At 33.5% G+C, this 13212-nt stretch overlaps 1 protein-coding gene across 1 annotated transcript in view; it reads left to right on the top strand.

Moving 5' to 3' along the window:
- The window catches only part of LOC149544486 (peroxisomal nicotinamide adenine dinucleotide carrier-like), a 57520-nt gene extending 45590 nt beyond the window's left edge, over window positions 1-11930 (top strand). Inside the window, exons 4-11 of the mRNA XM_089795146.1 lie at window positions 831-961; window positions 1101-1155; window positions 1297-1440; window positions 10729-10797; window positions 10918-11025; window positions 11129-11197; window positions 11292-11346; window positions 11483-11930. Coding sequence (XP_089651272.1) covers window positions 831-961; window positions 1101-1155; window positions 1297-1440; window positions 10729-10797; window positions 10918-11025; window positions 11129-11197; window positions 11292-11346; window positions 11483-11661 — 810 coding nt within the window. The 3' untranslated portion in view covers window positions 11662-11930. The remainder of the gene's footprint in view (window positions 1-830; window positions 962-1100; window positions 1156-1296; window positions 1441-10728; window positions 10798-10917; window positions 11026-11128; window positions 11198-11291; window positions 11347-11482) is intronic.
- The last annotated feature ends 1282 nt before the right edge of the window (window positions 11931-13212 follow it).

The raw sequence follows: 13212 nt of genomic DNA, 5'->3' as shown, positions 1-13212 counted from the left end.
GGGACCCCCAAAACACCCTGTTAGCTCATGAGGGTCACTATGATGAGCTAACTCCATCAACCTCGTAGACCTGCCAAAAATGGGGACATTACATCTGGAAGTTGAATATTACTTCTAGGGGTTGGAGCATCTTGCTGTGTTTGATGATTCAAAGAGTTAGTTTCTATACACTTACAGTTTAGTTCTGGTTTGAGGAGTGTCCAATGGACCAAACATGACATTGGACATTGTCCAATGGATCATAATCTACACCAATTTCCTTCATAAAAATGATTTGATTCTTGTTGCATGTGTTCCCTTATTATGAAGCATATACATTTCTTGCTTCTTGTGGAATGGGTTCATGAGAGGAAAATCATTCTTGATTATGGCTTGTTGTGTTGCACTTGTATTGGAACTTCTTGATTCTTGGTTTGACACTCTACATTGAGTATGGTAGTTTCAGAGCTGCTGGAGCATTGCTCGATCCTCACACTTCTTGGATTACATATGTGACACTTATTTTTCTTTATGGGAATACTATGTTGTTTTTATCTTTGCATCCATAGGTTATCTATTATGACATGCTAGACGGCTACTGGTACTGTCACATTGAAGCTTCAAAATATAGATGTGCGATATTCAGCAAGTTATAATACAATTTCCTCTTTCTATTCCCATATATTTAGTGTAAACAGTCAATGAAATGATCTTTACAACAGATTGATATAGTAAGTCTTTATTCAAAGTCAAATGTAGGGATTGGCATTTTCTTGAGCTTGGATTGGATGAATTCGTGGACAGTCAATTATGTGTGATGTTTAACATGTATTAGTTGTATTATCATGCAGGGCATCTACTATTATTTTTATCAGATCTTTAGAAGCAAGGCAGAGAAAATTGCTCTTGACCGAAGAAAAAATGGCAGAGGTGATGGATCAGTTGGAATGCTTTCTTCTCTTCTTGTTGCAGCATTTTCTGGGTGTGTATTTCAGTTCGTATAGCTAATAGGATATGGTGCCCAAAACGTGTATTTTAAATTTTTGATCATAATTTTTATTGTCGTGACAGGTTTAAATGTGGAAAAAACAATAGATTTATTATACTGTTTTACTTTACAGGTGTTTGAATGTATTGTTTACAAATCCAATATGGGTGGTTGTCACACGCATGCAGGTAGGGAACAGGAATTTGTTCTGTTTTAATCTGTTATTTTCTTAAATTTTAATTGATCTCATAACATATGCTTATTTTTAATGGTCAAAATGCCAAACAAATTTGTCCTTTCATTGGTTTGTGGATTTGTAATCCTTACAGACACATTCAAAAGTACAAAAGAGACATTTGCGTGCAAAGGATGAGAATTCTACACAACTGATTACCGAGCTTCCAGCAACTTCTACAACTGATATATTTGTCCCACAGTTGACAGAAGTTCATCATTTTGGAACAGCACATGCGGTATAATTCATCTTTTACATTTAGCAATTGTATAATGATTTAAGTAGATAAAGTGAGGTTAACATGTACCATCTCCCATTTCTTGGTTGTCTTGTAGACAGACTAACCATTGTCAACTTATAGTTAGCTTTCAGGATGATGTTATAAAATTCTTTACTGAATTGTCATTTTATTTGTTTTTACCCTTAAGGTGTATAGGCTAGATTTAATAGTTGGCTAGATTCACTATAGATCCAAATATCCCAAAGATACGTTTAAAATATTTTAGTTTAACTGATTTTTATGGTTGGAGCTAAGTTGCTAGTATGGGATGGGGTTTGCAGTTGGCTAATGTATTTTTTTCCAGGTTTGGTATGACTATATATGACCCATAATTAATCAAAAACAAAGGAAAAGAAGGATTTAACACACGGTAAATAGTGATAAAGATAATTGATAACGGATTGTCAGATGTGAAATCAAAACAAATTATAATCAATAATCTTCATCTTTCACTTCCTTGAGAACATCAAAGCCATCATTAGTTTGAGTCACAAGCAACTAGACTGCCACTCCAAGTAATCAACTACTATGTAGAAGCCCCTTCATCCTCCAAAGAAACTATCTCAAGCTGTGCAGTAGATGCATCCAAGTCAGGATATTCAGGGGTTACATTTTAATTTTCTTTTTTACATCTTTGTTGTTGTGTAATGTCCCCATTTTTGACCAGCATCAGAGTTTTTGAGACTATCCTATTATTGTGAGCCTCGTAGGCTAATTATTGTGAATAGAGGGTCTTTTGAGGCAGTGGCTTGGCTTGGGAGGTCTTGTCTTCTTCACAATTTAGTAAGCTACAAGTTGGTCTTCGTTTGTCTCAGATTGGACTTCATTTGGGCTTGGCTTTGTGTAGTTACTATTTATGGTAAATCAGGTGTTGATTGAGATGGACCCTTTCTATTTTTGGAAAGTGCATTTGGTCACATGGAGAAATAATAGGTGTAACTCCTATTTCAGACGACATATTTAAATGATGAGTATTTTGGAAGTTATTATATTTTTAGTGCCCAAATTATTAAAAAAATATTAAATGACTTATTATAAAGTTATAATTTAACTTTATAATTTCACTTAAGTTGAGGGTTGAGTCATCATTGAAGGGGGCCATTTATTTAATTGATTATATGCCTAGCCAAGTATTAAATGATACTAAAAGAGTTGTGTAGGAAAGTTTCAAGCGCTGAGTTCTTTGGGGAAACTTTTGCAGTTCTGAAGTTGAGTTGTTTTGAGAAACTTTTGTCAACAACGGATTATAAATATAAGCTCATTTCATTGGAAAAAACACGCTTGAACGTTTATTTGCTTTTGTTGTATTTGTGGCTTTTTCTGAGGTTTCGAATTTAGTTGCCCTTGCTGAAGTATAAGGGTTTGGAGCTGAGTAGTGCTTGTTAATTCACAGCTGAGGTATTGTGAATTAGTTTTCTGAGAATTGTTTGAATCACTGCTGAAGTATAGTGATTGGGTTACTTATTTGAATCTCCTTTTGTCATTATCTGTTGCTGGGAGCCATTATTGTTTAAGTGTTGATTATCACCTGCATAAGAGGAATTCGACTTGCAAATTCGTTGGGCTCTGGTATTACTAAAGTATTTGCATTTAGAGGAAATTGTCCTTACTAAGGCATATCTGAGAATTTATTGGAGTGGTCTGTTTGGAGACTGATATTCATTACAAATACCTGCATTTTCTGGATTGGGAATTTCCTTGGTGTTTAGGAGAGCTGCCACCACTGGATAGGGCAGCGTTTGGCATCACAGTTGGCTGCCTTCAACGCCTGTAGCAGCGTTTTGATCCAAACTTGTGATCACAAGGAAGTGTGCAATCATTGTTTGGGGTGCCTGCAATCATAGTAAGGGGATCCGTGTCTACCTATATTTAGCCTGTGATTGCCTGTGAAGGCCCTGCAAATAGTAATAAGAGCCTGCAAACTGTAAAAAGAACCTGCATTTTATGTTGGAAGGCCTGCGATCTTCACAGATGGGGCCTGCAATATAAATCTAGAGGCCTATGTTAGAGTTAGAGAATCTGATTTGATCTGAAGTAAGCTGTCAAGCCAAGGGAAACTTCATTGTGCAACCAGGTTCTTATTTAATAAAAATAATTTTCAGTTCTTCCTTTGCAAATTTGATTGCACAGTTGGCACTTGATCTCAATGTATTTATGTTTAGCATTTAGTTTCAGCATTTACATTTGAATGCATTTAATCATTTATATCAAAAAACACAAAGTGCAAATACATTGCAAAACATCATTGTGTGCCAAGTGTTTGACGAAATGTCAAACAATTGAAAAAGTAAACAATTGGTGTCGTTGAGGTGATCAACCGGACAGGATTATTACATGTTGACTTGCTTATTTGACAGTATATGCGAGTTGGAATGCACATAGACCAACTATTCTACTTTTTGTTTTAGCATACTAGTTGCATTTAGCGAAATAAATAAAGGGTTATGTACTCCAGTTCTGCTTTGTCAAAAGACGAATTTGTTACTTGTTGAAATCGGTGACAAAGTCAATACAATATGTGTAATTATAAAATATAGTAAATACTCGCAAACTAATAGTAAGAATAATAGAATATCAAACAGTAAAAATATTCTTATCTATGATTGAACCTTGATTTCAGGAGCTTGCGAGTACATAAAAACTTGCTCTTTGAGCCAATTGAGGTATGACCCTGTTTGAGTGTTTCCTAGCACTTCCCTTGATGTTTGCTAAGATAGTGATTCATCAACATTATGAAATTTTCAATCTCATCCACAACAATAGCCCCCATATTTGGATATGGGATTTTTTTTCGAAATTTGAGCCTAATGCCAATCAACTTTTATGTCACTATGCGGTGCCACTGTTTTTGGCAAGTAAAGAATCTTCATGTGGTAATATGTGGGAGACAATGCAAGGGTATGGTCATCTTGTTCCAACAATCAACAATGGTTATTTTCAATGGTATAGTTGTCTTGTTCCAAGAATCAACAATCAGTCTTTGCACCCTTTTGGAAAATGCTTCTGTTGGATATTTCCCCTTGGTTGCTACTATGTGCTATATTTTTCAATTGTGGAGTTCATGCCATGATATATTTCTCTTAAACATGGCTGAGCTATTTTAGCAAACTCAATCACTCTCATAATGGGCTTGGTGAAACTTAAGATATAATCCACACAAGCCCCGTGTCCATTATTTAGGATTAGTGATTTAACCCTTTGAGGTCTCTTAATTTGAGGATTAGTGATTTGACCCTTTGAGCTCTCTTAATTTGACTATCTCCACACACCCCAAAGGTTGCTAATTACCATGGTGCTAAATTCTTTTCACACCACTGTGAGTTTTCTGGTGATGATTTTGTGGTGTAAATTTAGTCCCAACAACCTAATATTATGTCAAAAGGAATATGTTAAAATTTTAAAAAGTAGATGATGTCGTATAGTTAATTTTTATTCTAAATCAGAGGTAAATTTTAAAAAAATGGAGTTTTCACAAACTTTCCTTAAACATGGAGAAGATCCTGAATATGGCTCATGACATATAATGGTTTCTCAGAAACATACGAATCTCCTAGTCCTTGTTGTCTATTTCTTTTACACTTTTTTGTGCGAATCTGCCTACACCAATTCAAGGGCGTGGATGATGCATGCTGTTAAAAAATCTGCACTTGTATGTTTCCTTGACTACTAAGCATAAGAACTAGGAATCTTGTGAAATGTTCAATCATGTCTTTGCAATCTTTCACCACTCAAAAGACTCTTCTTTTGCTCATGAAAACAAAAAAATAAGCTTGGACAAATTAGAATGAAAGATAGGTTTTTTTTGGTTTTGTTTTTGTGTTATGTTTTAAACTTTTAAGCAATGCATTTAATTTTTAGGTTATTCAATTTTTTGAGTTAAAGGGTTTTTGATTTTAAAAAGTTCTCTATCTTATTTTAATAAGTTGGTTTTCTGCAGCTTTTGTCTGCAGATACCTGAGGGTAGTTCACCCAGGGTGCTTATTATGCCTTGTTCTAGGATTTTCTTATTTTCACTTTAAATAAATTAGCTCACAATAGGGTTCGCCAACATTATTTTATTCTTATACTATAATTTTGGCATATGCTTCAAATTTCAAATTTCTAATATTATTTGTAAATCTAATCTTATTTTTGAATATCTGCTGTAATTTTTCTTATAATTTACAGCTCCTTCCTTTGTGCAAATGTCTTAAAATTTCTTGCTAAAGTTATGGTGAATTGATGGTGTTGTTATGCTATGCAAAGGAGATGAAAGCTTCTTATATAGATTTACAAAGACATTATTTCTAAAAGAAACAATCATGAATTAAAGATGAAAATAGAAACTACCTAATAAGCTAAAGACTAACTAAGATGACCATTAAAGAAACATTATAATATTCTATTGCCCTCCCTCAATGGTTATCGTCTAACTATTGACTTTTGGTTACAAATTTTGCAAGACATTCTGCTATTGTTGAGACCCTCCTTTAATCCACAGAATGTCGATGACCAAGAGTAGCCAAAATCCATCTAGAAAAGAATAGAGAAGGATCTCCCTTTCTTCAGAATGCTTTGCGGCAAGAGCCAAGAGCCTGCCACTGACTTTGCCACTTAGATGAGTTTGACACTAACCCTCCCAAAATCAACAGAACATCTGACCAGAAATCATCACAAAAATATCGAACTTGACAGGAGACAAACGTTGAGAACAACTGGCACGATTTTGAAGAAAAATTAGCACTCTTGAAACTTTGTAGATGAGTATGATGCCCCAAAACAGATTGCAAAAAACCATGATTTTCTAGGAGAAAAATAAAAAAAACTAGATACGATTTTTGATGTGAATAATCAATCAAAACTAGATAACAAAATACGAGACATGGATCAACATACAAAGCATTGTGTTTGAGGAAAAGACAATAAAACCCAATAGATAATTTTTGAGGAAAAAATTATAAACCCAATAAATAATTTTTGAAAAAAAAACCATAAACCCAAAAGAGAATTTTAAAGGAAAAAAATATGAAAACTCATAAAAAAATTTCTAAGGGGAGAAATTATGGAAACTTTGCATTGGTACGTGTGTTCCAAATGCAATATCCTCATATATATATATTGAGAATAGGCCATGAATAGACATGTCTCTTCATTAGTCAAATAGTTAATAATAATAATAAATTCAATCTCATATATATATATATATATATATCATTTTTTTTTTCTCATATAACAATGACCTTATATCTTAATATAAAGAACACATATAAATTATATCTCATATATAAATATAGGTTTATCCGACTGAAGCTATCAAACATCAACACACATCCAATATCAAGAGTATTGCACCAAGTACTCAAAAGGTTTTGATATCATATCTGATATCAAGACTATTGGCCTCCCAGAATATCAATGATATTCACCAAGTATTCAAAAGGTTTTGATATCACATGTGATATCAAGAGTATTGGCCCCCCAAAATGTTGAGTTGCAAGACATTCACCATATACTCAATTTGTTTGATCTCATAATACAAGTTATTGTAAGAATGTCACCTTACAATAGTTTTTGCAAATACAAGTGACATCATTTGGAAGTTGTCACTTCCTCATGATGTACACATGGGGTAGGCCTATTAGAATCATAGTCACGTGCATGGACTTTTGAACTCTCTCTGGATATCAATCATTTGAGCTCCTCATCCAATGCCTGCTTCTGATGGAATTTTAGACTCCCTCTTTTTCCTGCAAGAACATTCTTGGAGGAAAAGATCAAGACAAATAGCTCGTTTAATGCTAATAAGAATATTAACATTAGTTAAGATATTAGTAATTCAATACATACTTATTACTAACAATAACATAAATAACTCTTTATTTTATATTTTCAATAATTGAAATAAGATAACATAATACATCTTACCTTTCATACTCTCATAATGAATCTCTTTTTGTATATATATATATATATATATATATATATATAAAACTTTATATCGGGAAACGTACCTTGATTATACCTTTCGATACTTACATGTATGTTAGTGACTTCTTAATATCATTTACTTCCCACTGAGTTAGCGGTGAGACCCAAGTACATGCCACGCGATCGAGTAGAGGAAGGATCTTCTATAATTCTGTTGCCTGTAATGTATTTTGTCCAAAGCCGCTACTTGGATGGGTCTATTACCTCTTTGCTACCTTTGATGGTCTTATACATATTCAAATTGTACAGTTCCATGCTTTGCCAAGTGGGATGCTCTTTAATAACTTCCTCATCACTGAAATGACTTGTTTCTTTGTCTACATTTAACTTGGAAACAAGCTTTGTTGAGCCACTTGCAAAATATTTTCAAAGCATTCAGGCAAGAAAAGTAACCAAACAATAAAAAATCATCGAAATTCCGTAGACCTTTCCTCTTGACCATAATATTTCTGCATTTTGTATGCCCAAATATGGATCAGGACTGTCTTCTAAAATGGAAGTGTTAAATCCAAAAGCATTCTTCTTGCTTTAGATGAGACCCCACATCTTTTCTGTTATCAGTCAAGTAAAAGACCAACATCATCAAGCAGATAATTGACATTGTAGACTCTTAAACTTACTAGGCAAATTTCTCAACTCTTCTATTCTATATTGATAGAAGTCTGCATACTAAAATTGAATGCTAATATGTCAACCATTAATGTCAGATTTGATGTGATAAGTTTCCAAATTCGTATTTTTACTCAATTTGAAGTAGGCCTTCATAATGTCATCAAGGATATGTTTTAAATGGTTGCTCAAAATATTGAGCAATCAAATCCAATCCAATCCAGAGACGAAAACATCAATCTCATTAACTGTGAAATGATTAAAATCTAATGTCCTTATTTCAAAAGGGCATCCAAAATAAATTATATTCACATCATCACTAGTTTAAATAAAAAATGTTTCCAACGATACATTGAACATGTGTTATCATCTAATTTTTTATAAATTGCTGTAGTCGGATACAAACATGCATCACAATCTCTACTTGTTTACTGTTTTTTTAGATCTTCTATATTAATGACTAGGTGGTATACACAGATTACATATTGTCGCTAAAATGATGTGAGATACCTCTCGTCAAATTATGTATTGTCACTGTATATTTTCAAACCCTTTTCGGTGATCTGTTTTCAGTTTCATAGTCTCATTTCCATTTATAGGGATATTGACTCTTTCGAAGATTTACATCGCAGAGTCCAATGTTTGTTCATATCTTTTATCCAAAGTAATGAGTCTCGAAACTCGACTTTGACTCAGCAAGGACAATTCGACTTGTGACTCGGCTCAGACTTGGTGAGCCAGAGTCGATAAATAGAAATACCTTATAGAAATATAAAATATTTGATGACTTGGCAGGTCAAGGTCACCGGTCATTTTGACCTAGTAGGGGTAACCCGACTTGCCGACCCGGGTGACTTGTGACGAGTCTTGTTATTGTGCTTTTATCACAGACATGAAATCTTTCTATTATGTATTTGATCGCTCAATTAGATTTGCAGTTTGGCTCTGATATCATGTTGGATTTTTTGGATCTTAAGCATTGCATTATTAGGTATGTGTTCCAAATGCAACATCCTCATATATATATATATATATATATATATATATATATATATATATATATATATATATATATATATTGAGAATAGGCCATGAATAGACACGTCCCTTCATGGGACATGTCTATTAATTAATAAGATAATTAATAATAATTCATATATATCTATAATTTTTTCTCAAATAACAATGACCTGATATCTCAATATAAAGAACACACATATATAAATTATATTTCATATATAGTTATATATAGGTTTATCCGACTGAAGCTATCAAACATCAACAAAACAACACATGCAAGTACATGCAACCTTAAAAAATCAAAGACTTTTGCTCAAGCCAAAAAATCGTGCAATCAAAACCCTCGACTAGGCTCATGATTCTCAGCAAAAATCTTTGAAGACAAACCGCAAATTTCATTAAATACCTCCAACATTTTTCCTTTAAAAAAACAAAAAAACAATTTTTGGACTTTTTTTTTCAAATCAAAAGAGGCTCAAATTTTTCTTTAAAAAATTGCCAAGGTTTACTAAATCCCATCAGCCTGCTCTGATACATGTTATGGTAAATTGATGCTGTTGTATTAAACAAAGGAGATTAATGCTCCTTGCATTTTACAAAGATGATGTTTCTAAAAGAAGCAATTGCGAACTAAAAATGGAATATAAAAACTACCTAATAAACTAAAGACTCACTAAGATGATCATTAAAGATAAACTAAGATGACCATTAAAGAAATATTATAATATTCTAATAAAAGTTGGGGGCTTTAATCCACTAACTTGATGAAGAAATTAAAGGTTTTAGTCCTTGAACTTTTGATCCACGAGGGGTTTTGTCTTCAAGATTGCTGAGTCATTGATTCATACATTATGAAAGAAAAAAATTAAAATAAATATATTCCACCGAACTGCTTTTCTTTCTCCTTGATTTCTCCTCTCATACTCTCATGATTTGTTTAATGGTTTTCAAAATTTTGACAGAGCAAACAAAATTAAGGATGATTTAATAAACAAAATAATACGCTTCTCTTCTTGATTACTTTTTTGTGTAATTTATTTACTTATATATAGGATTTGTATATCTTATATTAATGGCCTAAGGAAACTAACTATAACGACCTAGTAAAGATGCAAGTTGTTAAGCACTCATAATCCCAACCAATTGACAAACAATTATAATATGACACACTAGCCTAAAGCAATGATGTAATATTCCCAACATTATCCCTCCACAAGCCTAACCTGTTTTTTATTTCAGTTTTATAATATTAGTTATCTTTCGTTGAGCCTTGAGGGAATCATGAGAGAAAGAAAAGAACCACTGCAGAAAATAAAAAGGTGTACAAGGAGGTGGCATTACAGTGCTGCCTGGACAACTTGCATATGCCACAGGTAGGCCTTTGGCATACCTGGGCCATACCTGGGATCCATCTGAACGTGAAAACGTCTTTTACAGGTATGGTGGCCTGCTGGGGGAGTACCCACCAACTTACAGTTGGAGCTTTTACTTTGGCTCGATTAGATTCTTAGAATATGTTTGACAAATATGATTCAAAATAGAATCCTGGATTAATAGTAGAAATTTGAAAAGTCTCAAATGAGTTGCCTTCAATAAATGCTGTTTATGATTTGTATGTAATTCTATATTGAGATTGTATTTATTTTTTAGGTACAAGAGGTTTATGATGAAGCAGGAGTTATGGGATTCTGGAAAGGAGTAATGCCAACTCTTATAATGGTCAGTTCCAAATTTGTTTTAGTAGACAAAATGGCTTCTTACTAATGGGCTTCCATATATGTTTTGTGTGACTATCTATAAAAGGGTTGTGCAATAAGTCCTTTTTTAATGCCTGAATAGGTGAGCAATCCATCCATTCAGTTTATGCTTTATGAGACTTTATTAAAGCGCCTTAGAGCCAAACGTGCACTGAACAAGCCAGGCTTCCAAAGCATAAGTGCTGTAGAGGTATTGATTTTCTCTATAATAATTATTTGCTTGAATTCTTCAAGAAATAGTATATAATAATTAGTTTAGTATATGATGACAAATTGTTGTTGCATTCAAGTAGATTTTCTTACTTGGAGCACTTGCAAAACTTGGTGCGACTGTCATAACATATCCTCTATTAGTTGTAAAGGTAAGATTTTTTGCTTTTATTGCCTTGAATTGCATTGCAATTATGTGGGGCATTTGATACATGTTCTCAATTCTCTCTTGCATCTCTTTTTCAGTCTAGGCTTCAGACAAAACAGCAAACCGGTAGTGATAATGTACATCAATATACAGGTTTGCATTTATCACCTCCTTTTGTTTTGGTTACAATATTTGAACACATACATTTTAATTGAGAGGGTTATATGAATGGGAAAAATGATAAAGTTGGTCACATCATATATTCTGAGTGCATAGATTATCATGCCAGGTACTTTGGATGCCATTGCAAAGGTGATTCAACATGAAGGGTTGTCTGGGCTTTATAAGGGCATGAGCACGAAGATAGTTCAAAGTGTACTTGCAGCTGCAATACTTTTTATGATTAAAGAGGAGATAGTAGAGGGTATCCGTAAACTGGTATCAAGGAACCAAAAATTGATTAAATAGGGAAGAATCAAACCATTTTTGGTTATCTATTTGAGTAAGATTTGCAAAATGAATAAAATCTTTTCAACATTTAATGTGGACAACATGTATGCTTTCCACAATTTAAATCATAATTTATTGAATGTAGGTTAAGTAGTCTATTGGATGAAGGGTTCAGGTTTATTTAACCATTTAATAGTGTACATGCCATTATTTGCTCTTGCAGCAAAACAAATAAAACATTTTTACATTTTGTTTATCATACAATAATTATATAATATGTCTGTTTAGCCTCTTGCCAGTTAAACTAAACTACTAATTAAATTGAAGTTATTTTGTATAATTTAAAGCTGATATAATTATTTGTGTTTGTCCTTCCATACTAATTACCTCTTACGTCTAGTATGAGATCCGGGATCCCTCATCAGTTGTTTCTCTAATCATGGGTGAGATAGTTCACTAGCAATTGCTGAAAACATTGATGCAGTTGATTGAGGAATTCTTAACAATATTCTCTTATAATTGCTTCAATGCCTATATTTTGCTTTTAATTTTCTATGCAGCCTACATACTGCCTACTTATGTTAATAGAATGGTGAAGGAGCACCGAGCATATGATTAATCAGCTCCAACCAAAAACATATTTCACTTTGCTTTGTTCAATTTTGGCTTGGTTTGTTTTGATGGGCATCTCTCTTTTAAACTCAAAGCTCTGCAATGTATGCAAGCATTGCTGAGTTCGTGGTCTGTTTATTTGAAAGAATTGAAGTTCCAGTATAATTTGGATTTGTTGAAATGAAAGCCAACCTCCTCCAGCCTGCGAAACTGGGATCTTTGGAAGTCGGTATGAACATCCATCAAAACATAACAAATTGATATAATGACTGCTGCCTGCAAAGAACAGAAGCAAAGATGTGGCACGCTAATTATATGCCATAGTGCCTCAAAATAATGTCATCTCATGTAATGTAATGATTGCCAAATTCAACAAATAAATTTGGGTTTCTGTCAGACGTAACTGCAGAAGCCTTGACAGACATGTATGCAGAGTGTGGAAGCATTGATACAGCACATGGATCATTTTCATAATGCCTCAAGTAACTGTTGTCCCATGGAACTTAACATTGAGTCTAATGGCTATATAAACTTTCAAAGCAGCCGAATCATCAGGTGTCATGCTAGAATTTCATAAACTTTAGCAGCATCAAATTACAAGGCTGTGCTTTGACAAAATGGTCAAGAAAGGAGTTAAAAAAAAGTTAAATGCCTTGTCGTTTACGAAGAGGGAAGATAAAAAAAAATGGTGGAAGATAAAGGAAGCAGAAAAGGCAGGGGATTCAAGAGAGCAGTGAAGGAATAAAGAGTTAGGTGTGGGCTGCATAGAGAAGGGAAGGAGGAGACAGTAAAGCATGGGCTTGTAATGTCACCATTTTGAGCAAGCATCAGAGTCAATGGATTTAGCCTATCATTGGGTCTTTGTAGGTTAATACTGGTGATTAGAGGATATTGTTTTGGAGTTATTTGGCTCATTACAGGATGATTGTGAGTATCTATCCAAACCCTTCATATATT

This window comes from Cupressus sempervirens, chromosome 8 (assembly GCF_028749045.1).
Source record: "Cupressus sempervirens isolate cs-2001-9-10 chromosome 8, ASM2874904v1, whole genome shotgun sequence".
NCBI classification, from domain to species: domain Eukaryota; kingdom Viridiplantae; phylum Streptophyta; class Pinopsida; order Cupressales; family Cupressaceae; genus Cupressus; species Cupressus sempervirens.
Note: the sequence above shows the minus strand (reverse complement) of the source record. Positions and strands in the feature narration are given on the sequence as shown.